General features: G+C 41.3%; 1 protein-coding gene across 1 annotated transcript; it reads left to right on the forward strand.

The window, feature by feature from the left end:
• Positions 1–203: 203 nt before the first annotated feature.
• Positions 204–27,995, forward strand: LOC308190723 (uncharacterized protein; the record flags this gene model as incomplete). The annotated part of the gene is made up of 4 exons (XM_080582378.1): positions 204–3,228; positions 22,029–22,150; positions 25,742–25,918; positions 27,935–27,995. Exons 1-4 carry the CDS (start codon positions 3,211–3,213, stop codon positions 27,993–27,995), a joined length of 378 nt encoding a protein of 125 aa, XP_080438504.1. The 5' UTR covers positions 204–3,210.

The raw sequence follows: 27,995 nt of genomic DNA on the forward strand, positions 1-27,995 counted from the left end.
AATGGGAGCTCTGTGCCTGCTGGTTTTGCCTTTTCTCTTTCTCCTCTCTGTGGGGTGGCTGGAGGAAGCAGACAAGAAAAAAAAATCATATTCTTCAACACTTCTACATTTTCTTTCTAAGTGACTGTGAGTTTTATTTCAGTCTGGCAATGGCAACCTTGATGGGAAAAGCTAACAAGCAATTTACTGAAATGGGTAAGTATTTGAGGCCAATTTGTTTCTGACTGATGGCAACACTAGTCTACCATTGACTTCAAAGAAAGCTGGATGATTATTACACAGTGGCAGTAATATTGCATCTCCTATATTCTGCAATTAAAGTAGTAGAAGTGTTGCACTGATCTCTGTAATTGCTGCACTGTGTAATGCAGTTTTTGTCTTTGTAAAAGGTTTTGTCTTCATATAAGGTTGAAGGCATACAAGAGTCTCTTCCATAAAATGACTGTTGATTCTAACTTCATACAAAAATCAGCATCAAAAAAAGGAGAGCAGGGAGAATGTGTTTCTTTATATAGGAGAAACTTTAAAGAAAATGCTTTCAATACCTTTTATAATCCAGATGGTTGAACACTTAGAGCGACAGGCTGTTTAGAAATGCAGATTTCATAGCAATAAAAATGGTGATGATTGGATGGCAAAACTATTAGGATAAAGAAAACCCATTATTATAGTCTGTGTGGTTGAAATCCAGTGTCTTCAGGGAGGATGGCACCGGTGCAAGATCCATTTTTAGTTAAGAATTTTAATATGGCAGACTTCTGAATTTCACTAGGCAGTTTCAAATGGTGTATTCATCTAGGTCTCAGTCCTTGGATAGGCTTTGTAATACGTTGATGTCAACACTGTAGACTATGGTTTCATGGCAGTGTGGCTGGTTACATTCAGCATTACAGCATTTGGGTGAGGTGGAATTGCCCTTTGCTGCCCAAATATATTTTCTGTAGATAAGAAAAATAGTTAATTGGATATTTTTGAAACTGCTGTGTACATACTGTGCTAAATAATGTAGTGTTTACATATCTTTAATAATTCTACATCCTAAATAGCATATTCACATATCATAAACGTTTACATAGCATAAAGGATGCTATGTAAATAAGATTTTCCATTGCAAAATAAAAAAATGTGTGTTCTAAGCAAGCAGGGAGTCTGATCATCAGCTTTGTACACACTGTAAATAGTTGCATTTAATGATCAGTGATTTTTGCTACCATCAACTTTAAAGGGACTCATGCATTTTTTGAAAGCAATCTAACTGGCCTGCAAAATGAATATGAATTCATGTAATTCATTTTTTTTGGTTTTCATTGCTAGTCTTTCCCTCCACATGAGCAATAATGCCATGGTTTCAGGATGATCAGTGTTACACATGCAGTATCAAAGTAGTAGAGAAGTCATTAACAAGTGCTCGAGCCATCAGAGTTTAATAACTAGATAATTGCAGATTTTTCAGTCCAGGCAGTTCTGCCTTGCAGAGGCTGTGGCTGCTGACATGCCCTCCTGTTTCTAAACACTATTAATACCTAACAGCAGGAGTCCTCTGCAGCCTGAGATAAGGATTTAAACCTATCCTGGCTGGCAAACCAGAATTTACCAGCCCCTGGAGGAAAGCTAGTTTCAGTCTCAACAAGCCCTTGAGCAGCCTCTGGCAGCAAAGGCTCCCTCGTCCCACTGCAGGAGGCTTTAGCACTGGTTGGGTGTCCCAGGTCCACCTGGCCCCTGCTGGCAGTGTCCCCACCGCAGCCCTCAGCAGCGTCACCTAGCGGGGCTTGCTTCCAGCCCGGCTCAAAACCTCCCAACGACACGAGTTCAACAAACAGAAGTATTCTCAGTTGTGCCCAGATCAGGGTTGTTCCTGGCATTGATAGGTGTGATTTTTCCATGCTCGTCGCACGCCAGATATGCTTGTAAAACTTTGTAGTAGAGACCTGGCCAGAATCCTTGAAATCCTCACTCGCAGGCTTGGCAAAGTAAGCCTTCTAACTTTGTTTGAGCCAAGGCAGCTATACTCTTCCCAATTAATAGTCCAGACCTTGTTCTTTCAGTGACCAAAAAAGTTGCTCCTGTGGAGTTGGCTTATCTCTCTAGTCACCACTTCATACCCTGCTTGAAATATTACCACGGCACATATGTCCTCACTGCTGGATGCTGACATCCGTCTTGTACTTTTGGAAAGGCAAATCGAATTCTGTGCACACACTTCTGACATGTTGAAAGCTCTGGCTGCCTGTGTCCACAGGGCTTACTTGCACATGTATGAAGTGCAGGGTTTGCTGGCAATAAATATAATATTACATTAATATAACATTTCCAAACCCTCTATGTAGAACCAGTGCTGAAGTTATGCCTCTCTGGTCTTGTATTGGCATTTCCTTAGCTGGTGGTATGTTAGCATAAGACTTGTATTTACCCAAGGTGATGCTTAATTTTGTCCTAGTGTTAAGGTGATAAAGTACTTAAATACATTGGATGACATTTTCCTAACACCATTTAATGTTTTCATGTTATGTTGCCATTTTTACAAAGAGAAAGAGTGGCTGACAGTGCCATCAGAGCATGGCAGAGATGTGCATGGGTGTTGGACTGGCATCAGTAGAAAAGAGAGACAGATATGAAAAAGAATGGGTACTGTGGTTAATACTTTTTTTTTTTTTTTCATGCTTCACATGGGCATTTCTGGAAGAGTTCTGGTGTGATATGGTGAGGTGAAGTCCTTTGGCAGAGATGAGCTAAACAGCAGTAGCTTCAGAACTTCTGCACGAAAATATTAGGTAGGGATGACTGACTACAATTTTCCCAGCCAAATTGCAGTGATACTTCTCTTAGCAGTCCCTTGTTCATTTGAACAGGACATCTTACCACACATTAAGATGTCAAATTTACCCATCATCTGGGAGGTGCACAAATAAATCACTGGCACTTCCAGAACTTGGTTATCGCTTGAGAAATCTCTATTTTTTTTTTGAATTCAGGTTTGAAAAGTGTCATATAGGCGTCATGGTTTGGTGCACTCTGCTGAAATCCTCTAAAGCTACACAGCAGGGCTTCTACACAAAGCAAGCACCACACAAAGAAAACACAAGTACAAGATATCCACAAAAGAAATCCAGGCCTGGGATGAAAGCAGGCCAAAGAAATAGTGGGGCTCACATCATCTCAATTGTGTTGTAAAGATCAGCTGCTAAAACCTTCTGTCCATGGAAAGTGAAGATGGGCATCTTCGCGCTGGTATGTCCCAATGTTTTCAGTGCTAGTTTTGCTCAGTTTTTAAAGTCGTAATGTGAGGGGACAGGTAATTGGCAATAAGTGTATTGAACCTCTTTAACTTGATGAAATATACTGAGGGGGGGGATTAATTTATTCACTATATTAAATAACACCTTACGTGCAGCTCTCTCTCCTTTCTGACCAGGAACATGATGACGTCTTGGTGGCTCACTGTTTTTTTAATACTTATATGAAACCTTTTGGCAAAGTCACAGCAGCCTCTCTGTTTTTCTGCCGTGTTTTTCACAGTTAAGCAGACAGCAACATGTGCTTAACAAAAACAGAGAACTTTATTAGGCTTTGAGGCATGTGCAAGAGACAGCTTTAGAAAAATACTTTCAAGAGACATGCTAATCATCTGCAAGAAGTAAATATGTTATAGGCCTAGTAAGTAACAAACAGGCAAGGCCTTCAGGAGATGTGCAGGCTCTGAAACAATCTGCAGAATAACTCTACATAAAAGACAATAAAGCAATCTCCAAGGCAGTTGCTGCATCTACTTGTCACAGCTCAGCACCACACTTGGTAACCGAGGCCAAATGATGTAGCTTTTTGACATCTTCTTCTCATGTTAGCTTGCCTAGCAGAAATGAGATGATCTCTGTCCCATGCTCCAGTGGATGCTACAAGCAGCTTGGCTGTGCCGAGGTTCCTGCTCCCAGAGGAAGGGCTGTGTTCCTCTCTGGTCCTGGCCAACACAGACCTCTAAGCCTGAAGCCCTGCACTTGTCAAGGGCAGCCTGGTACCATCCTACCTTGGAAGATGCTGCCCTTCTAGTTCTGCTGATACAAAATTCAGCATGCAAAAACTCTGCCACCCACTCCTAGGTTCTAACCAGAACTAGATCAGAAAAATGCAGTCTTGTGAATTTTAGTTGGAGTTTTGATTAAATCTGCAAGGATCGATTATGCCAGCAGCTATTCCAGCAGATCTGAGGGGCTGTATCCTCTGGGAGGGTGAGTGGTGATGGACAGCCAGGCAGGGGTGGTGGTGTGTCCTCCTCGTGCCAAACAGTGTGTTTGTCCTTGTCTAATGCTGAGTTAAATGGCTCTTACCCTAAAAGAGGGAAAGCTATCTAAAAGCTTCATTATTGCACATATTTGTAAGTTTGGGCTATGGCAACACCTTGAGGAACAAGAACAAAACTAAATATTTAGGTTCTTCAGTCAAAGAATATGCTTGGTTCTTTCTCTCTTCTTTGAAGGAGGTTTTGAATTACATGAAAATCTAAGTTGCTGCATTGGAGCAGAGATGTCGAATCTTCATATTATAAAACCACTGATTCTATGTACATTGTGAGAGTCGGTAGCTGTTGTCCTTGTGGGGTGGATGTAGCGCTGACCCCATTTAGTCTGACAATCTGTGAGCAGAGCTGTATGCAGCTAAACCACGGAGCACTCCCTCGGGGGGAGGACTCTGCAGTGGAGCACTTCAGCTGCTTCTGGGCGGGTTGGAGCCCTTCGGAGCCGAACCTGCCTGTGACAGGGTTTATGTGCCTGCACTGGTGCCGCGGGGCTGGACCTCTGGGCTTCTTCCATTAAACAGGAACATATGGAAGTACAGAATGCAATTCCGGCTCCATCTGCCAGTCTGCTAGACATGTTTTCATACTGTGACGTATGATGCATAGTGTCAATAATGGTTTTTTGCCCTCCGTGCTCAGTTTAAAAAGAATAAATCCCAACACAAACCCACTTTTACATGATATCCAATGCACAATGCCATCTTTCAGCTACATCCATTTTGAACTCTTCCCCTTCCATTTAGTTCTAAAAGTGGAAAAGCTGACTGACTTTCTGGTTAATAGGATCTTCATTGCTAGAAGGAAGGATGCGACAGCATCTTGAGATATGGCGGTTCCAAAATGCTGCAAATCTTCTGGTTTGAGTTATGTGGAGAAGAAGCATCACTGTGTTGTCAGGCCATTGGTATAAAGGACAGTGTGGCACAGTGGAGAGGAACTACTGAAAATTCAGCAACAATCCTGAAACTAGGCACCCGTGTGTGTCATGGTCCAGAGAGCAGCAGAAAGCGTTCGGTACTTACAGCTCTCGTCTAACATTTATCTGTTTGGCACCATCCTGCAAATCCATAGGGATCCAGCAGAAAAAATGGAATTACAGCAAGACTGAAGAAAAGTTGCAAACCAGAATAAATAAGAACCAAGTGTTGGCAACACCTTGAGGCCCTCGGTTATTAAAATAGATTTCAGCAAGTGCCTTGGAATGACCTAGCTGTTTGTCTGGACTTTCTAAGACAGGTTATTCGAGGGCACGCACGGCCTCCATCGGCACTGGGCTCTGCACCAGCCGTGTGCTCCTCTGGGCTGCAGCCCTTTATCAAACCTCACAGCAAAGCTCTGCCTCTTCCATATCTTTATATCAACTTTTACGTACATTCCACTCCTAAAAAAAGCGCTTTCACCAAAAAAAAACCCCAAACCACGAACACTAACATTATGACATCACATCACCACATATAGCATCGTGGTTACATCCAACCGCAAGGGAAAGAATCTTTTCGAGGGCATTTTGCTCGTGTAAAGTTAAAACCCGTTGACTTTCTTACTGGCAAAACTACATTTGTTTGTGGCTTTTATTCCTGGCTGGTGTTGCTGGAGCTGGGTCCTTAAACAGCTGCAGCCTGTGGTGGCCCTTTTGTAACAGCTCGCTGCTTTTCTCTTTCCACGGACAAAATCCCCAAACTATGTCTTTTTCCTTATTGCTGACATAATGGTGCATCCTCCCAAGAATAATAAAAGCAGACTGGGAACACAATAGCTGGCCTTTTGTCTAAATATTTTGTAAATACCACACGAGTATTTTAGGATTAACGACCTATTCACATTTGGCGGTCGGGGACGTTGTCTGAGTCTCTGTCTTTTCACTTTGTTTTGTTTTTGTATTAATTGGTGTCAACGTGCCGGTGCTAATTGGTGTCAACGTTCCTTAAAACCAAACTGGTGTCAATTTGGTGTCGATGTTCCTTATATCATTAATCTGATAACAGGTCCTACTGCTTTGCTCTTAGCCTTAAATTGATTAGTGGGCTCCACAGATTTCATGAACTGTGAACATGTATTTTTAACCCATTAAAATAAACAAATTTATTTTATTTTAATAACTTTCTTTCTTTCTTTCTTTCTTTCTTTCTTTTCTTTCTTTCTTTCTTTCTTTCTTTCTTTCTTTCTTTCTTTCTTTCTTTCTTTCTTTCTTTCTTTCTTTTTCTTTCTTTTTCTCTTTCTCTTTCTTTCTCTTTCTTTCTTTTTCTTTCTTTCTTTCTTTCTTTCTTTCTTTCTTTCTTTCTTTCTTTCTTTCTTTCTTTCTTTCTTTCTTTCTTTCTTTCTTTCTTTCTTTCTTTCTTTCTTTCTTTTTCTCTTTCTCTTTCTTTCTTTCTTTGTCTTTCTTTCTTTTTCTTTCTTTCTTTCTTTCTTTTTCTTTCTTTCTTTCTTTCTTTCTTTCTTTCTTTCTTTCTTTCTTTCTTTCTTTCTTTCTTTCTTTCTTTCTTTTTCTCTTTCTCTTTCTTTCTTTCTTTGTCTTTCTTTCTTTTTCTTTCTTTCTTTCTTTCTTTCTTTCTTTCTTTCTTTCTTTCTTTCTTTCTTTCTTTCTTTCTTTCTTTCTTTCTTTCTTTCTTTCTTTCTTTCTTTCTTTCTTTCTTTCTTTCTTTCTTTCTTTCTTTCTTTCTTTCTTTCTTTCTCTTTTTCCCGTACTAATAAATTAACATTGGAAAGATCAGAAAAATCGTTTCTTTCAATCAAGTAGCAAGCTCGAAGGTCACCGCTGACTATTGGGCAAACAACATGGTTTCATGGACTTTTGAGGAGAAAGATATAGATGCAGAGCTTCATTGTGAGGATTAATGGATTGCTGTTCATTCAAGAACGGCAGGCAGTTACACACTGCAACAAGAATAACACTTGTGGAAGACAAATTGGCTGTTCAGAGGATCATTTGAGATTTCCTGTGTTCAAATCTAAAATATAGAAATACAGAAATTAAGAGGATGAGGAGCTTGCTAAATACTGTCATTTGATCACAAACAAGTGCAAATGAAGATAAAGGCAATGATAAAAGATAGACAGCTTAGGAAAAAGTACTGAGAGGGATGATAAAAAAAGCTGTTTAGGAAACATCTCCCAACAGAATGACAGTCTTGCTCATCATTGTTATTCAAGCAAAAACAACTTATGCAACAAGGTTGTTAGAGGTGAACAACAGACTAATTGGAAAATAAGATAATGGAAAATTTAGCATAATTCAGAAGAGTAATGGGGTGGCCTTAACAACTATCAAGAGAGACTAAAGAGAGTTTTTTGCTGTACCAAGAACTGCTGAAGCTCTGAGCTCTGAATGTGTGCTGGGAACTAAGAACAGGCAAACATTCCCCTGAACATATATCTTCTTTTTTTGCTGATTTTGATGTGCCAAGAAGGGTGAATGTATTAGTTCATTCTCTTTCTAAAAGAAATGGAAAAGGACTGCGTTTGTCCATATGTGTTTACCTTTCAGTCATTTAAGAGTGAGAAATACAACAAATCTAATACCTTTTTTTTTTTTTTTGATATCTCAGTATATGTACAGGTGGTGCAGAGCTCCAAACATATGCAAACACCATCTTGTGTATACCGATGTGGAATCTTTCAATAAATGCAGATGTGGCACTCCAGGGAATTGCGCACGCCAGTTTTTGGATGTCACAGCTGCCTGCAGTTAAATAATTGTGCATTGAAATAAATACATTAGCGTCTGCCTGTATTTGGAACACCACACCTGAATGCAACACAAGGCAGCCAAATATATCCACTAAGTATGAAAGGTTGCTTGATGAAAACAGATGTCCCACTGTTTGGCTCCAGACGTCTGGCTACATTAAGCAGCGATGGGGGGCTGTGCATGTGATTTTTGCCTGTGAACTTTATCACTACGGAGAGGTCAGGTGTTGGCAGTCTTGGCATGAGCAGGAGGACCATCAGACCAGTTGCTAGATTTGTGTTTCAGCCGAGGCCTTCAGCTGGGGTACAGTTCCATAATAAGCAACAGAGCCCAGACGTTTGTGCTGGCTGAGGAGCCTGCCCATCCAATCCTTTCTGATAAGTGTTTATGAGGAGGGGAATTGCTTTCAACACATTATTTGTAAAAAAAGTCTGAAGTGAAGAGATGTATTTAATTTCCACAGGAAAAAGTAAAAAGAAAAATAATTCTTTGGTCTAGATTCAAAATATGCAGAAAGCACTAGAAGAAAAGCAGTGGTGACCTTTTATTCAATAGACAAGCATTCACAGGGGACAGGAGAGACCAGGAGAACATGAACTCCAGCCTCTGCATCTCAGCAGAGTGCCTTGAGAAGAATAGAGGAGAAAGGCCAGGCCAGCGAGTGGCAAATATCTCCACCTTTGTCATTTACCTTTCACCACTGCTGAGGCAGAAGATACCTGGTGACAGAGGAAGGCAGTTTGGGGTGGAGTTTGGGGCTGGAAAACATCCATATTTCACAAAAATATTTTAAATTAGTTCTTTCCTTATTCTCTTCTATTGGGCTTACTCCAGATTCTATAAAAAGTCACTGGAGTAGGGACTGGAATTTCAGTGTTCTGTTTTTGATGAAAATGCTTGGCATTGACTTTTTTTTTTTTTTTCAGCAGTGAATAAACAAATTTTCTTCTTCTTATTAACCCTGTTCCCCCCCATCAGTAGATATTGTAGCCTGTATATCCTATGCCTATATTTTCATAGTGCAAAACTGCAAGTCAAAACACACCATAAATGATTATTTTAGGCATCATTTTGTCAAGCCCCAATCATTAAATCACTGAGGCTGGAAAGGACCTCAGGAAGTCTCTAGCCCAGTCTCCTGCTTGAAGTAAAGTCATCAAAGAATACAGGCAAGGCTGCTCTGGACTTTCTCTACTTATACTTGAAGACCTCCAAGGATGGAGATACCACAACTTCCTGGGTAACATTTTCCAATGATGACTGTTCTTGCAATGAAAAGGTTTTCCCTTATGACTAGTCAAAACCTCCCCTATTTCAATTTATGACCATCATCTCTCGTATTCCTGCCTGGCACCTCTGTAAGGCCTGGCTCTGCCTTCTCAGTTACTTTCTCTCCAGCACTGGAAGGAAGGCTCCTGCTGGATTCTCCCAAATTTTCTCCTCCCTGTTGTCTGCTTCTTCATCCTTATGGAGTCTAGAATTATATACACTGATTTTCACAGACATTCTTTCAACTGTGTACAAGCTTTATAAACAGGTATCTTTCCTCTTCTCTTAGCAATCTAAGAAAGGTGTGGGGAGCTGGGGGTCAGCCTCTTCTCATGGGTAACTAGTGATAGAACTAGAGGGAATGGCCTCGAGTTGTGCCAGGGGAGGTTCAGGTTGGACATGAGGAGACATTTCTTCTCAGAAAGAGCAGTCAGGCATTGGGACGGGTTGCCCAGGGAGGTGGTGGAGTCACCGTCCCTGGGGGTGTTCAAGGAAAGGTTGGACGTGGTGCTTGGGGACATGGTTCAGTGGGTGACATTGGCGGTAGGGGATGGTTGGACCAGGTGATCTTGGAGGTCTTTTCCAATCTTAATGATTCTGTGATTCTATGATTTAATGTTTGAAACTCAGTGAAACACAATACCCTACCCTGCAACTAAAAAGCTTCTCAAAAGTACTTCTTACAATAAAGATTCCCACTGAGCTAGTATCATCAGTTCCCACATCAGCACAAAATCAGAGGGCTTTATGGAAATGTTGAGGTTTTCTTAAACATGCTTGCAGAAAACTATACTCAATGAGCTTAATCTGTGCTAAAGCAAAACAACACAGTAATGAATTTGCATTGAACAGAATGATACAAGGGATAGATGGTATTAGTCTCATCTACTGCAATGCGCTGCTATGAATAAAATCATTCTAAACTTTTTTTTTTCTTTTAGTTTATGGAAAGAATTTACATCAGCAATTATAGCAGCTGCCTGCTGAGAATGTGGTTTAGGTAGCCACACAGTAAGAAGAGACAATAGTCCATCTTAGAGAGCTGCATGGGGAAGGGAAGAACCAGAAATGGAAATTAGTATGAGGGAAAAAAATAATAGTAGAAAAAAGAAGAAATATAAAAGAAACTCAACAGACATACTCACAGCATTTAAACCAGGCATTTATTTATTTGTATTATTTCTCATATTTGATAATTAGCATAGCTTGTGCAATTATGGCTTTGTATATTTTCTTTCACTATATGCCATAATACTGTAAAATGATTCAAAAAGAAAATATTTCCAAGATTTCTTATCATTTTTTCAGTATTTTAATGTTGAGATATCTGTTGTACTAGGCCTGAATGTACTAGGCATGAACGCAGAAGAAAACAGTCTTTGTTTCTAAGCAATTGCAAACTAATGATGTGAAGATATAGAAGCCTCAACCCCAGACAGAATCATCCATGGAATGAAGAAATTTGCTTCCACAGAAGCCCAGGATGAAACTGTGAAAATCACTGCTGTTTTCCTGTGGTGTTTTGACAAAATGTGCAATTTTGCAAAAGCAAGCATTTTGCTCTGACCAGCAGCAGGGAAATCCACAGGGTGAGGAGAACCATTTGACGTGCAGAAATGGTGAGATATGTTTGCATATAAACTTTTAATTAAAATGGCTGCTCTTACCCTGCTGCTGCTGGAAACCATAAGGGTGACAAATTAGATCTCTTGCACCCCAAACAGTATGGGTGCTAACTGTTAAGAGATTAAGAAACAGTACTGTCTGGTAGAAGCCTGATTTATGATCTTACATAGGGATCCATGTAAATGTTCCCATTTTTTAATGCAATTGTCACAGTTCTCAGAAATACCGTGACTATGAAGCCAGTAAGTTACCCATATACTTATATACAAATTGGGGCTCTAAATTGTAGTGATAATATGAGCATAGGCCCTGGTTAGCTCTACAGCAGGTTTTGCGCTGGCAAATGCCTGCTCGGCTCATATGGCTTGGATGGGGTTTGGTAGGGAAAGGGAATCAAGATAGGAAGACAGCTGCCACAACTTGCTCCTCAGCTGCTTTGTGCTGCCCTGGGGAGCTCATGGGGCTCTCCAGAGAAAGTGTTGGCCAAGGTGGGCAAGGGTAGGATGGCCAAAGGAGGCAAGTACATCTCATCTGCTGCTGGAAGCCCCATAGGATGGAGGAAGTGCAGGAAAGTGCTCAGTGGAGAGGAGTGTCAGCTCCCCTGCCTTTGGGAATTGATATTGCACTTTCTTTAGGCTGCTATTGCACACATTTTTGCTGGTAGACAGAGCAGGAGCCAAAGAGGAAAGTGGTCAGAGGTTACAGAACACATCAGCACAGGATATGAGAAGAGACTTACTCCTGGGTAGAAGACTATTGATTTTTCAACTGCGGTGCATGTTTGAATGCTGACAGAGTCCTAGGGCTCAAATGAGATACAGGAATGAATCATTCACAGTAGACCTCAAAGATGAGAAATTTTTGGCTATGCATCGTATCTCCTCTATCATTTCTTTTCTCAATTATGTTAATGGCAGAGGGTGAAAAGTGATGTAGAGATTAAAAACTAATGGGATTTTGTCTTCAGCAATGGAAACATGGATTGTGAGGGAGCATGGAAAAATAACTCATGTTCATCCACTAAAAGACGAAGGATGTCCATACGTTGGCTAAACATGGTTTACTTGGGTATCCTACCTGCTCTTCAGTTGCCACTCTGGGGTGAAGTACCTCTCCCATTGGTCTTCTGTCTCTTCTCCTGGCCTCATGTACCATCTCAGAAATGGATGCATATGTGAATAAAGCTTAGTTCAAGGAGTGCTTCTCTGCTATAGTGCAGTCTATTTCAGGTCCATAAACAGCTGTGTTTGGTATTGCTGTGTAGTTAGCTCTTTTATTTATGTCTACAACTTCTGTGTTTTTAGATTTATTTAAGTGAACTCTCTGGAGTTCACTTTAAGTTTCACGAGCAATAGTAAGTGAAAATTGAAATCACTAGCAAAAAACACTTCCATTTTTCAGTTCATCACATGTTTGTGGGTAGGGTCTATCTTGGAAATGGATTGGTGCAGCTGGTCTGCTTGGGAAAAAGACTTAAGTATTGGAACAAGCTACTGATGAAATCATCTTGAAAAAAGAGGCTTTATGTCTCCAGAAACTATTAATCTGTGTTTTAAGCTAATCTTTTTCTCAGAGGCCTAATACATTTGGGGAATTGTGTATCTGGTGGAACTGAGATGGGAATTGGAAATCTTCCTGTTTTCTCTCAAGTTTAAATTATGTCTAAAGAATTATGCACAAACTGGAAATGGTTAGATTCAGTGACTCATATGAAATAATTAGGGGTCTTCTTCTGACCTACTAGAGGACAAAATCCACACCACAATGTCAATGGTAGCAATGGGAGTCCAACAGGGGAAAAAGACTTCTTAGTCACATTGCCAGAAGAATGCTTTAGCCAGAGAGAAATGATTTCAGCGTAGTGACTGAACAGTAAATGGCCATTAAAGCTGTTTTATGGACAGGCATTTTCAATTCCTTTGACAGGACCTAAATACTGTCATTAAAAAAAAAAAAAAAAAAAACCTTTAAGAAAATCAGTTTTGGAGAATATGGCAAGATTTTAAAAGATTTGTATTTCCAGAAGTGTAATTTCATCTGATTTTGGATCAGGATCTTACTGTGTTGGGATTATGTTCTTAAAAACTAATTTCTGCACCTCAGGAGCTACAAGGTATGCCTCTGTAAAGAGGCAGAGTCAGAAGGGAGAACAGGAGCTCTTCTGACCCCAGGTGTGAGCCATTCTTGTACCTTCCTGGGAGCAGTGCTGGAAGTCCCCCAGAAGACCTGAGGGTCATTCACTTCTGCTGATGGGAGTGTAATTGGTACTTAATTATGTCATGGTTCTAGTCTTCTTTAATTAACTTAGATTATTTAATGTATTGAAAGTGTTCTGAAAATGTAAATCACAATGGGTCCAACCCACAGAGAAGCACCTTTTGCCAGGAACTAAGTATCACATAGTAAGAAATATAAATATAATTATTCTTAACACCTTTTTTTTTTTTTTTTGGTTCCAACATGTGTATTTGGGGATGGATGTCAGTGTCCTATGGAAATATATATTGATCTCCAGAGTAAGTTCTCTGATGCATTGGCTGGCTATGGAAAACATGGTATTGTATTTCTTCTTTTAGGCTGTGCCTGTGTGAAGTATGTCTGTCATTACATGTCTGAAAATAGAAGAAAGTTAAAAATGGTGATTTTTAGGCTTTTGACAGCATTATGGTTTGGAGTGAGAACGTTATGCAATGGAGTGAGATTACTGGTTTGAGATGTGCAGCACTATAACTGATGTGCTATTGATTTTATACACATATATATGCGTGTAGGTGTGAGTATATATATATATGGATGGCTGTATATCTCATGGCACTGAATAGCTTCTGTACGTGGCCTTACAAGGAAGGAACTCATGAAAGAGTGCTTCTGAAAACAGGTGGGCAGGGCAATTCCCCTCAGAGCTGGAAGAGTGTTGGCTGTGTTACCCTGTGAGTTTGCTTCCAGCCTGTCACTGGGCTCCTGTTTTGGGTCTTGGATGCCAGCATAAAGCTATCTCAACAATACTTGGTCCAAATGAAATTCCAGATAAGAGAATTTATTTCAGTGGTGTCAGAGGAACTCATTTATTGGGTCAGTGTCATATACACTGTCTCAAAGTCTTTGAGAGTAATGAGCAGAGCTGACTGAATGAGTACACAGAATTACTTTGTGTAGTCTTAGTATCTAGAATAAAAAATCATCCTGAATTTTGGAAGTTCTGCTCCATTCTGTCAGAGCAGTACATCTGTGTGAAAAATGTGACTGAATCTCATTTGAAATCAGGGAGAGTTTGGAATTCAATCATCACTTTAGCTATTATCTCTATATCACCGTACATTTGGCATAGTGGTACAGTTTTTAAACTCTTTTCCTAGATTCCTGCCTCAAAGAAGTACCACTCGTAAAGAGCTGCAGTGTGCTCCCTGTTGTAAAGGATCAGCATAAGCTGATATAAGCAGATATAAGCTGTTGATGCAATCAGTGATGTTGAGCTGATGCTAGCCTCCCAGTGCAGGCCAACCTGAGTGTATACCGCCTTGAGTATATAACTTTGTGGACAACACAATTGTAACTACATGAATGTTCTTGCTTTGAGGCTGAAGGTTATTGGAAGCCAGTGAGGAGGAGAAGGAACAAGAGTCAATCTCTTGAGCATCACAAGAGGTTGTGTTGATGCTACTTCTACTGCATGGGCCAGAACTGACTGACAGATCTCCCAAAACAATTGCACTGCAATGAGCACTACACATTTAGGAACTTTTCTGTACACACTGAATCTGTGAAATGAGACCACACTGGGCAATGAGAGGGATGGGATTGGGAGCAGAGCAAATGGTTAAGTTTGTCTGAGTTAGAGAACCCTTTGGTTCAGACTGGATCACAAATGAGGAAGGTCAACCTGGCTCTGAGCTGATGGTCATCAGAAAGTTTGCTCATCCTAGAGGCCCCCAGCATAGACCAGAGCTCTGCATTAACTTTGCATCAAGTCCAAAACTGGTTATGATAAAGAAGGCACTGCATCTTTCTGACTGACCAGTCCTACCAAGATTCATGAGGTCTCATAGCAGACAGCCTACCCTATCACTTGACAGTCGTGGCTGTTGACAGGCCTGGGACCAGAGGGCTGTAATATTATTTTCACTTCAGCAGAACCATGAAATTTACTCACAATTTATAATTATGCTAAAATACTTCTGTTATTTATTTATATTTTTTTACGTTAGTTATTAACCAAGAATATTTTTCACTAGAGGTTTATTTTGCTAAAAAGCTTTGAAATTACTTGCATCAGTGAACTATAATATAGGTAAAGCTCCATACAAATTACTTGATAGGGAATTCAAAAATAATAAGACAGCAAAGCTTGGAGAATTTATTCACTTTTTGGTTGGATTTGAGACCCCTCAGGTGACTTAGCTGATTTTCCAGGAAATGAGGATTTTAAAACCAGGCCAACAAGAAACAGAGCACACCCTCAATCTAAACCAAAAGCCATGCCTGAAAGTTTAACACACAAAGTTTCAGCATGTTCTCAGCCATGACTGACTGAGGTTTTTATTATTCTGAACTGCTCAGGGGTCTCTTTTAATTAATATCAAACACTACAGTACAGAAGGAAATACATTAAAAAGGAAATATTAATTTTTCCCGCAGCTGTTATTGCTAGATGTGCCATATTTTTGACTAGTAATTATTAATAGAACTCTGCACTGTAATTCTGGTGCTGCTCTATTACATATTATAAGAGGCAAGAATAGTCTGGAAATGAGAGCTCAGTCCTGAGCTGTGAGATTATTCATTAATCTCTTCCACAGTATGACCTTAGAAGACTCCCTCAATTTCCCCATCCCTCCGTTAAGTTAATAACCACTTGCTTCCCATGGCCAGTATGAGGTTTAATTAATAACTCAGATTTATGTTAGATCTGCACTTCCCTTTTCTTTTTTTTTTTTTTTTTTTTTTTTTTTTTGTGCTGTAGACTCAAGTTCTCAACTCACATAATTTGTTGCCTGAGAAGTCAGGTTACAGCAGCAGAGAAATCTCCCCAGTTCCTGCAGGCACAGGAACACTAGGACTGGTCTCCAAGTCAAACAGGGCCAGGACCAGCGAATTTGGCCTTCTGCAGAGAAAGGTCTCCTTTACTGAAAGCCAGAAAAGGGGGAATGCTGCCTGACAGCTGTCCTGGTAGCTGAGCACCCTGTCAGAGCAGGTACGTGGAGATGGATGCTTTTCACCCTGTGAAACCTCAGCAAAGGATATTGCAAAATATCACTGAAAGATACAGTTATATAGAAAGATGCAGGTATATAGAATGTGTCAAAGAGTGAGATGTAAAGTGTGGAAAAGAAAGGAGAAAGGTGAAAATGTCTTTTTCATTTATGGGTAGGTGATCACCAGCTTCATGAAATGTGTGCACAGAAGCAGTGTCTGCAGGTGATATTTCGTCAATTCATTGTGCCTTGAGCACCCCCAAAAATCTGAATATTTGCCCCTGAAAGTAGCGCTATCCTAAAACAGTAGCTGTAAGTCTTTTTAAAAGATGGAAAGTGAGGATCATTTTCTGTGATCTGCTATCTGGTTTTGAGGACAGAACTGCACAGAAGACTGTAGTTATGGCCAGAATCCAAGCACTTCATTACTTTGTGCCATTGCCTGAGTAGGAGGCAATTAAAATGCAGCCACTTGTGCTGCTCCACTGCAGTGTAGCCATTAAGCTTCAGCTTGCACGTTAGGGTCCTATTCAGCAAGGAGAATATTTGTGCTTGTTGGGCAAAAAGACACCACAGGACCATAGATGGTCCTGAATGCCCAGTGTGACACTTCGGAAAATCTGGGTGTGATGAATTTATGAGGTCTGGTGAATTTATGAAGGTTTTGTATCTACAAATACCATAAACCTGCTTTCTACTAAAAGCAGCTTATTACTATTAGACTGTTAATATAATAGCAGAGCCTTCGTGGTGCAGCCACCAGTAAAGTTGCCCTCCAAAAAGAAAGAAAATTGCAAGCAGAGTTTTGCTATAAAATCTAATTTTGCAAGCAGATTTTTTTTTTTTTTTTTTTTTGCTAGCACACCAGTGTTAGCTGGGAACCACAGCTTCCAATGCCCTTGACTAAAAGAAAACCCTACAAGCTGAGATGTGTGGGCTCGGTGAATGTGGAATCAGCGGTTTCCTAACAGGGTCTATATCTCCAGATTTAGCTTGGAAAGATTGACATAAAAAACAGAGAGTCTTAACCTGAATAATCTGTGATTCAAGTGAAAGCACTGTAGAACTGTGGGAGAGATGCAGCACAGGAAAACAGCAGGTCTCAAAAAAAACCCAGCAGGTCTCAAAAGTTTGCTTGCTTGAGATAACATTAAAGCTATGGAAAAATCCTAGTAGAAAAGAAAGAATGAAGAAACATGCTGCAAAAACTTTCTGTTACATGCCCAGAATTTGGAAGGATGAGAGAACAGATGTGGTTTGGTCTAAGCAAGGTAAAGGAAAGCTGGAAAAGGTCTGAGAAGAGGTGACATGAACAGAAGATGCCTGAGCTAATGAAAAGGGACTTCCAAAGGAAAATTCCCACAAATGCTCAAGACAGGTGAAGATGCTATAGTGCGGGTGTGCACAAAGGCCCTTCAGGTGGAGGAAAGCTTTGGGTAGTGGAGTTAAAGTAGTGGGGTATTTTGAGGTAGTGGTTGTGAGACAAATACTTCAGGCTTTCCCTTCCCCTGCAGAAGGCAGCAGACCAACAGGATCTACGTGGTAGAGCTCCAAGCCTGCAGCTGGTGCTTACCGTCTTAGGAGAACATCGTAATCCTTGTGCTTTGTGTGTCCACAAGGAAGAGGTCAGTCAGGACTCTAACATCCAGCTTTTAAGGTCCTTTATCTTGTATCTGGAGTACAGAAGTATCGGAAATGTACTGGACTGGGGTCTTTGTCTGACTTTGAACTTTCAAAACTTCATAGTCCTGAGACCAATCTGTAATGGGCCAGTTGCTCTCTGGGTTTATGACTTTCTTTATTGGATGGGAATGGGAGTTTTTCAGATAATCTGATCTATAATTTATTGTACTCAAATGATCAAGCGAAAAGCATTAATTTTTACAGTGTGCTCCTTATTTTAAATTCTTTATCCATTTCCTCCTAGAGCTCCCCTGCCAAATGTATAAACTGTTAGAGATAATGTTTTATTTGCAGGCTTTATCTGTATCTGCAACAGAAAGAGAAAAATAAAGAACTGTACAGACATTATAGTTGCAGGAAGAACAACTCTAACATTAAAAAAAAATCTTTCACTTAGCAGGAGGGAAAAATAAAAGATGCTACAGGCATTTAAAAGCAGAAGTCAAATTTCGACACTTCTTAAAACCTTGAAGGACTTTTTAAAAATATCTGCCCACTCCTTTACTGCATGCAAAGAGAGGTGTTCAGGATCAACGAGCCAAACGTTCAGGAGTCTATTCACTCTTACATCAGCCTAAACAGAAGAAGTATATGACATCTGGGCTCTGGACAGCCAAACTTCAGGTCTACCATTGATTGTTCAAGGGGCCAGTGCTGTATTCAGCACAGGAGATTTACATGGCACAAAGCAGTAGCCATCCCCCTCCCAGTACAACACAAGCAGAAAATGCCCGTGGTGATACTTAGTTGGCTATTAAATTCAATTTAATTTTCATCGTGCTGCATATTTGTGAGTTGGCCGTGCCTGGGGACGGGAAAGACACTGTGAGCATCGAGCAGTTTGTACGGCACAGCAGAGGAAGCTGGAGCAGGCTGCACATGGGGGGCTTCAGCGGTGCCTGCTCTGCACTGCCCAGCACTAAGCAGTGAGCTGTCTCCTGAGGGGAACAGCCATCTCCTCAGCCGTGCTGGGCTGTAAACATCTGGAGCATTTCGAGACGTGCCTTCAGGAAAACACAAAGACAGAAGCCAAGTTTCAGGCAGCTCGAATGTAGGCATTGAGAAGCGGGGCTGAGGATAGTGCCAAGGGACTGAGATGCAGAGGAAAGCTACAGGCTGCAGTCATGGTGGTGCCGGTGGGGATGGCTGCACATCTCTGCCTTCACTGGGAGGCGATTCCAGCCCGGGGCAAAGAGGGAAGACAGTGGGGTCTGTGATCCTGGAGCAGCCCACAGGGTGGGCCGAGCAGCGCTGCCGTGTGCTCTGCTCTGCACGCAGCAGCTGTGCCCTCTATAGCTGGATGCGCAGCATCCTGTCATATTTCTATCTCTAAATTAATTCAATTAAATGGGCGTAATGTTGTACAAATTGATGTATAGCTCTATTTCTGTTTCTGTTCTCAGTCCAAGTAAAACATGTCATTACGTTTCAGGGAAGGTTTTGACTTTAAGAACCTCTAGAAGGCATAATTGTAATGATTTCCAGCTATTACACCCTTGCCTTTCTCTGGAGCCATACAGAAACCCTTGCTTCGGGAAGGCTTTCTGTGTCATCCAGTTTGGCTGATGTATGAGCACATGCAGGAATCCAACACCAGTGCAGGCACAGGAGGCCTGGGGATGTCTGGGGACACGAGGAAGGTGACAAGTGCGACAAGCACCTGTCACAGTGAATATATCTCCACCAGGGATGCTTCCTGAATCTCAGGGGCCCTACTTAAAAATGAAGACATTTTGGAGAATTCAGTCTGGATCTGCCTCCTCACCAAGGCAAGGCAAATTTTGCCATTTCCCCATGATAAATCTGTACTATCTCATATTAGACAAAACTCCATCACTCAGCCCAAGAGGAAGGACATGATTTTTGACTTCACACTGGCTGAATTTAAGTCCTTTTGTCTTCAGAAAAAATATTTGTGAAGATTTCTCTATGTTACAGACCTCAAGTTAGCAGTCCATACTACACTGAGCAGTACCAAACTTTTTCAGGTGTTGTTAAGTGTGACTCTCTGTAAGAATAACTGCTACATTGGGACTATCAGATTTTAAGAAATTTGAGAAATCCATCTGTTTTTGGAGTCTTGAAGACAAACTTAGGGGTGTTCACAAGGTCTCATGCATGTTCTCATGCCTATCTAGTGCCTGTGTTGCTCAGTGCCATCATTGCAGAATCTCCAGGGACTCAGGAGGCAGCCTTCTCTTGGAAAATTTCCCTGAACTGTTTGCAAATTTGTAGCTGATCTGCCAAATTTTGTGAACTTCAGAAGAAATCATTCATGCAGCATGCTAAGCCCAGAAGAGGCTGGAAATCCTGCAAGTCATCAGGCTTACATGAAAATCCTCCCCAAAATCACTAAGATGTTTGCCGCTGCTCTCATATTTCAGGGGTTTGAAAACAAATCCATCCTGTCTTTAGAAATAGCAATGCAAATCTGTTTACTGCCAAGCTAAGAAAATATCTTCTAACTTCCCACCTGCCCCAGCCTTCAGAGCCTGGTGGAAGCCTTGTTCAACTAAGTTAAGACTGTAAATGTTGTGTAAAGGAATATTATGTTTAGCTGAAAAATAGTGGAAGTGAAAAGAGAAGGTTAAAAAAAATCTCATATATACTTGCATCATCCTACACTAATTCATCTAATGTGTGTCTGTCAAAACTGTCTTTCTCAGCTGTCAGTCTAAACATATCACTCATCTCCATGGATATTAACTTCCTCTGCACACTCCGTTATATTCCACTTCTTTTCCTTTCATCGGAGCAGCACAGTTTTTCCCTGTCTTCTCCCTCCTATTCTACAGATATTCTTTGTCAGTAATGACATGCTGGTCTTGCTCTTCAATTCCCTAGCTGCCATCACTCCTTTTTGTCCATTTTGATGGAGAAAGACCTCAGAACTCCAGGTCACAAAGTCATTGGTTTGCCTTATTTAGTGTTTCATAACACTAAAGGATAAAATTATACATAAATAAATGTCAGGGGAAATGTTTTTATGTCTATGCTCAGAGATATGTCTGCATCTAAATAGAACAAAAATAGAACAAATCTTTCTCACCCCAAAAGCTTCTCTAAAGCTTCATTTTTTATGATTTTTTTCAGTGTTTTTTTTTTTTTTTTAATCTTTGTTTGGATATAAACCATTTGAGGAAGAAACAGCTTGTATGATACAAAGCAGAGACTGTTATTGGGGTGGGAGAGAGAATTAATAAAAAATGGGATAATAATAGAAGTGTGTAGAAATGAAATAGCAATACCTGAAAAAACCTTTGCTCCACCAAAAGGATGCTTTTTGTTCCACACACAGCAGTTGTTAGTTTTGGATAAGCAGAAAAACCTATCTGAGGCTGAAGAGCAAAACCAGAATATTTTTCTTTACAGAGTACCCATGAACTAATTTGGAATGAAATCCTTTGCAGCTATATCTCTCTATAACAATCTGTGTGAAATATTCTACTGAAAATCATTTCAGTCTAAATTGTGAGTGTGCCTGGAAATCATATTGATTTTCCTAAAGAAAGAATGCTAGATATAAGTATGATTGAATCCCTGCCTTCTTCCCTTTGCAATTAGAAATCCAGCAAGACCACGCTTTGCTGGGGATGGTTATGGTTAGGAGGATTATGCAGCTCTGTTTCATTTGCAGTATACAATGGGAACACAGTAACTTTAGTGTTTTTGCTCCCACTGCCTGCAATTTATGGCATCTCTGGCAATGCAGCTCCCCCTGGGTTAAGTGGTTCAGCTGAGTTAATAAATGCTGTCTTCACTTCATGCAAACAGTGCAGTGAAATTTACTTCCCCAAAGCATGTCAGGTGTGATCAACACCCATCTGCTGCTTCTAATGGCCTTGTTTAAACAAATGAAACCAGCCTCAGAAAAAAAACATTTTCCATGGTAGGCCTGTTGTCACATACAGAAGACCTGGACAGTGGAAGGAGGCAGCCAAGGTGCAGGGCTGCTCTGCACACCGCAGCGGTGCTCCTGTCTCCATGGGCCTGGGCTGACACAAAGCCGTGACAAGCTGCTGCTCCTTGCACTCTTGGTTAAAGGACCTTAAATCTCTCTTCCTCTGCAAACCTCCAAACGAAACGTCATGCCTGGGTTTCACCACCAGTTTAGATATTACCCCCAGAAGGGAAATTCAAGAATCAGAGTTTTTGGCTATCCGTAGCCCTTTTCCGCAACCCCCCCCCCCGACTGTGTGTCAGTAAATAGCTCAAACTAGCAAAGACCATCCCACTGGCATTATAACAACCCTGATGCCCTATTTGTTTCCTTCCCAAGGTCTCAGATGGAGCTGTGGGATCTGCTCCGTTCTGTTTCTCTAGGATCATCTCACCACAACGAGGAGATGCTGGACATCAAACAAAGAGGAACGCCATCGTCCCTCCAACTCCTTCCCCAAGGTGAGCTATGGGGGCGGTGGCCTATCAGCCCAGCCATGCCCACACTCCAGGGACGTCTTGGAGATGCTGGAGATAAGGTTTTTCCCCTCAGACTCTCAGTGATGGCTCCTGCCCTCTGAAGCCACACAGTCTACCAGCCCCATGGTAGTGCTGCGCTGGACTCAGGCAGCAATGGGCAAGCTCTGCATGGCTGCAAACCTGAGAAATGGGAGCAGGGAAGGCTGGGATCCATCTGTTGCCTCCAGGCATCATTCTTAGGAAATGAGGTATTTACCAGAGCCCACTAAAGTCGTCCTCTTTGGCAATCAATGAACTCCACCAGGACCACTGTTTTCCTCAGGGCTGACTTTGTGCCGTGCACTTTCCTGGGATGGTTTTGGGGAGATGAAGCAGAGATGTTGGGTTCATTTCTGGTCCTTTTTCCTTCTCCCCACACTCTCTGCTGCCGGTTTGGTTTGTTTAATATTGAGTTCAAGCTTAGTTAAATGAGCAAAAAACCCTCCCTGGTCAGTGGGACAGCTCTGAAACAAGTGGAAATGCATGTCTCCGAGTTCTCACCTCTGAAAGATGATGTAATTATTTATCTCTGGGGCTGAAGCCTCATTTGTTCGTTTGTTTTATTTTGTGCTGACTGTCATGCCAGCTTCCAGCGAGGGGAGGAGGAAGGGTCGGAGAGCAACCTGTCTCCTTAGCAGCAAGGAACAAGGTGTTCGTTCGGTGAATCTTGTTGATTGCAATCTACTGGATGGCTTCAGCATGCTTCACTTGTAATTACCTACCGTACATTTTCTTGGGATTAGTGACTTGTCAGCAATTTGGGAGCTGGCACTGGGAATTTTAAATAATAACAGCATTTATCTTCCGCACAGACACATTGCAGTTAGGCTGATAAAGATATGTGAGGAGTTGCAACAGGTTTCTCTAGGCCTGGAAGTGAAGGGTGGGATAAGAATTTATTTATTTACTTTTAAAAATTGTATAGTTATCAGAATAATTTCATCTAATAATAATATTCCTAGTATAAGTAGACATGAGAACTGAGTGGCCTTATATTATAAAATTAGTTTTCTCTCCTGCCAGCCTTTGCATGGGCAGTTCATGTCCTCAGCTGCCAACCAAACCCCTTCTCCCCTCAGACACAGCAGCTCCGATGTGAAGGGGAGCAATTTCAGCACTTCAGTAGCTGCCGAAGTTAATTTCTATTCAAGGCATAATTTACACCCACTCCCTCAGCAGGCTCTAAAGGACTCTTAAATCTCACAGAGAGGGGTTTCACCAGGAGGGAGATGAATTCAAATTAGAAACAAGGCGCCCCTCATCCTCCTGCCAGAGCATAAATAATATCGGTGATGGGGCGTAGCTGTTGCTGCAAGGCTGGAGGAAGCGATGGGCCTTTCCCACGTGAATCTTCCAGCTCGTTATGGGACACCTCCTGGAAGTTAGCCTGCCGGGCTCAGAGCAAGGCACTGTGAAATGGCACCCAAGGGGTCGGGATGGAAAATCTAATGCTGTGGGTCACCCGGCCTTAGCATCTCTGAGGCTTTGCTGCTAGAGTTTTACTTGACTGGTGTATATGTAAATGAGGATTTAAATATATATAATAATTCCTACAGCTTTTAGTGTGCGTATGTATGAGATTGTGGGGACCAGCCTCAGCAAAGATGACCAGGATGGGTGTGGAGCTCTCTGATCTGGTGCACATCTACATCCGAATACTGAGCAGTGCTTTTGGACCAGATCCTCAGCCATGTACGTTGGGACACTTTTGTTGAAGACGTGCTGCTTTATCCCAGCTGTGGGATGGGAAACAAAATCGTCGTGAACTGCTGATAGGGAAAGATTTCAATTTCTGTGAAGTCTTAAGTCTGCAAATGAAAAACAGAACACAGTTGGAAGGTTTTTTTTTTTTTTAAGCTGCATAAAACCTGCCTCCAAATTCTAGCCAGAAATGATTTCTATCAGGTTGCAGTCCTTGTAGCTGGTCAACATTTAAAATTGTGGGAGAGGAGACCCCTGTCAGGATGAGAGCAGACCAAATCTGTGTATATACAGACTGGAGAGGGCAGAAAACAAAGCAAAAGGCCTTCAAATCTCAGTTGCATGTTAAACTTTTATTTTCTTAGCATTTCAGTAACTTTTTAAAATACCCTGACACTTCCACAAAACATGTATTTAAGTAGTTTCTCATTTCAGAATGGATATCAATGCATGGATTTTTATTTTTATTTTTATTTTTATTTTTTTTAATTGACAAATGGTTGCAATTAAACTGTTGATCAAAGAATCGCAAAGGAAAAATACTGCCTCTCTCGTTTAAAACCCTGCTAGAACACCAGGTTGGTTGAAAACAAAGATTGCTGTCATCCAAACAAGGGAATTAAAGCACCACTCGGTCTTGTTTATTTGTGCTGTGGCAGCACCTAGAGGCTCCTGACAGAGATGTCGCCGTGCTGTAGCACCAAGCATTGTCTGCAAACGCGTGCACATAAATATAACTTAATGGCCACTGTCACCAGGGCCTAAATTTTATAAACGCTTGCATCCCACAAGATGACCTTTCTTAGGACCTCCCTGAAGAGAAAGTTGCCTGAAATTGTTATTAGTCTATTTCGTTGGTAATAAATGGTTATTAAATGGTTATTGTTATTTGAGATTAATTTCTGGTAAGTGTTAGGGAACTGAAACAATTACAGGATTAATATAAGCGGCAGCCAGTACGTGGCTTGAACTGGTGGATAATTAATAATTCATAATGAAATCAACTGTAGGCATATATTTTTCTGCCAGAAGGCAAGCACAGAAAGCTGACTGACTACTTTGTGTTTGACAGGACATGAGCGATTCCCTGTCAGAGGCAGTACCCAAACCTGAGCTCCTTTGTTCAATTGCAGCTCAGACATCCCGACCAGTTCTTTTCTGAGTGAAGCCAAAGTGCTTCCAATGTCTGCATTTGGTTTAACTTTGTCCATCTTCCTCTTGGTGATCTCTAGGGGAAGAAACATGGCTCTATATAGGCCGTTAAATGTGGCAGATACGGAAGAGAAATCTCTAAGCTGTGTGAGAGCAAGCTCCATTTTTTCTAACTTTAAATTCAGGACCGAGGGATATGGCTTTGTCAAGGTTAACTTAGCCTTGCACAGTGATTCGGATGGATTGGGATGTAAATCTTCAGGAGCTCGCAAAGCACTGAGCACAAACACCGAGGCAGTAAAATAGTCGATATGAAGCAGTGCCAGTATTTGTAACCCTGTCTCCTCCTGCCCTCTCTTCTGCGATGTGATCACCGACCAAGCGTGGGGAGGGCCATCGCACGGATGCTGTCTCTGTTAACTAACACTGGGGCCAACCTTTGATTTAAATGACAGTAGAAGTAGTGCTGCGTGTAAGAAGTACAAAGTATTCATGCGGTGCATATGTAATAAAAGGATTTATGGTGTTTTCCCTCTGGCTGCTATTAGTAAGAAAATAAAAGGAAGATTGCCTAAATACAAAAGAGAAATTTAATCTCCAGCTAACCGTAGTGATATATGGTGGGGTGAAATACAATCTGCCTGTGCTTTCTCTGACAATGCTTTCTACCATTTGTTTTAGAGAAAGACATAAAGTTCTCGTAATGCATCTGGATGGTTATGAAATACTCCAGCTACTGTGGGAGAAGGAGAAGGCATTTCTCCCTGGCTTCTGTCAGCAATGCTTCTCGAGACACGAAGATTATCTCTTGCAAACATTATCCTGTCTAGGACAGCTGCAGAGCCCCTGTTCAGTCAGGTACTGGGTGCGTTAAACCCTGGAATACCTGCACTGGGCAATGGAATTACTATGGATTTTCAAAAAAAATGGGGAAAAAAATGACCCCATTTTTTGAGAATTCAGTGTGATTCTTCTCATCACCCTGAAATTTGGGATTTAATACAGGATAGATACAGGCAATCTCCATTTGGATCGCTCCAAGTGAGCTGCCTCTAGCACTGAGTATTTGCTGTCTCCCTTGTTTGCTTTTTACTTAAGAAAGTAAAATGCTCTGGCCCTCTCCTGTGCACCCATGGTGATATTCCTCTTACACATCTCACTTACATGTAAAGATAAACCTGGGAACAGCCTTTGGGCACAGCTGTGACACCTTATCCACTCAGTGGCAATGGCCCACACCATCCAGCTGGCCTGCCTGGCCCTGGTTCAAGCCCAGAGGATCGCTGAAGGGAATTTCCCAAGGGAAATGCCAGTGGCACCCCTTGCAGTTTCTAGCTCGGGTGTTGGAGACCTGGTGAGGCAGTGTCCCTGTCCCATCAGGGCTCCCAGCAGTGAGCATCCACCGAGAAGCTCCTTTGGTCTTGAACGCCCACAGGGCAGAGAAAACCTGACAGAAATGTTTGAAAAAGGTGTATCCTTTGACAGGAGAACTCAGAAGCAGGCTTAAAGAATCTCTTAATGACCTTGAAAAAGAGAGTAACAATGGAAAGTACAGATTTGGCTTAACACTGTCATGTTTAATAGGAATTTTTGCCTCCTGAAGAATATCAGGGCTGCTCCCTTGCAGGTTTAACCTCAATTAGTCCCTTAACATATGTGCATAATTAGTGTTCTTTAGCTAACAATGTATATGCAGAGACTAGATTGTTTTAATTATTATTCTAACAAAGAGCTATAACCTAAACTTGCTATTTCAAATCAGGAGAGGAAATTAGAGGTAAGCACAAAAAGTCTTTAAGCAATGATCAAAGAGAATCCTTTGTGTTTTTTCTTCTGGTGTTAATTAATACTGCTTAGTGTGGTCTGGTTTGCACTGACAAGTTCATTTTTGGGGACATTGGGGCTTGCATAAGATTAAAGGCTAATTTTAAACATACTTGGATTAAGCCAGTCATACACAGCCATTGCATAATTCAAAAGACTAGATCTAAGTAGCGAGGAATGTCCACCTTGATCTATAACATGGGAAGAGGTGCTGAGCATCTTGCAATGGGAACTCGCCTCCCCATGGGTGACTTGGTTAAATGGCACTCCCACAGCACACCAGGTAAAAGCAGGAGACGGGGATGGAAAGGTTTGTCCAGGAAAAGAAGAGGAAGAAACTTCAACCTTTTTTTTTTTTTTTTTTTATAATTCTCCCCTTTCCTTTTGCATCCCATTTCTTAGGGACTGGCAGAGGTCCTGGTCCAGACTCACAGAGCGAGGTTTGCTAGATGCTGGCAAGAGTGGCAGGGCTGATCTTCAAAGGAATAGCACAGAGGTCTTCAAAGTCTCTTTGTAGATAAGAAATTACCCAGGGAGAAAAAAGCAAAATCTATGCAAAGTTAAAATCCCATAAGAGTAACACTTCATCAGGGAGTCAGGGCCCTTTCCTAAACCCAGGCTTGCTTAAGAAGAAGGGACCAAAGGGACCGGAGTGGTTCAGAGTGAGGGGAGCAAAGACCAGGTAGAAGATGCTGCTCTGTCTGCTTTGCTTTGCTGACAGTGAGCTAATTCTGCCAGAACAAATAATGTATATTTCATTTGGTGTCTTCACTCCTTCTTTACTGTTTTCATTCAGTGAGTAGACAGCTGAAATACTGCCAATGAAGGAAAACGGATTTTATGATGAATAGTCCTACACCATGAAAAACGAGATTAGAGGAACGCCTAAACTAATTTCAGGTTATTGCATTACAATCTTCATCTCGGCCTAATTCTCGGTAGCTTTATTCCAGGTTTATGGACAGAAATTTAAAGCCAGTACATTTTATCATCTGTATCTTTCAGTCCCCTTTTTTACTGAAGCTTTGCAATGTTCTCTTTAATTTCCAGGAGAATGAATTTCACCTTTTATAACATTCAAAGACAATTATGCTGTCTTCGTGATGAATGA

The sequence above is a fragment of the Anser brachyrhynchus genome (assembly GCF_964034855.1).
Source record: "Anser brachyrhynchus genome assembly, chromosome: 2".
In the NCBI taxonomy this organism is placed as follows: Eukaryota; Metazoa; Chordata; class Aves; order Anseriformes; family Anatidae; genus Anser; species Anser brachyrhynchus.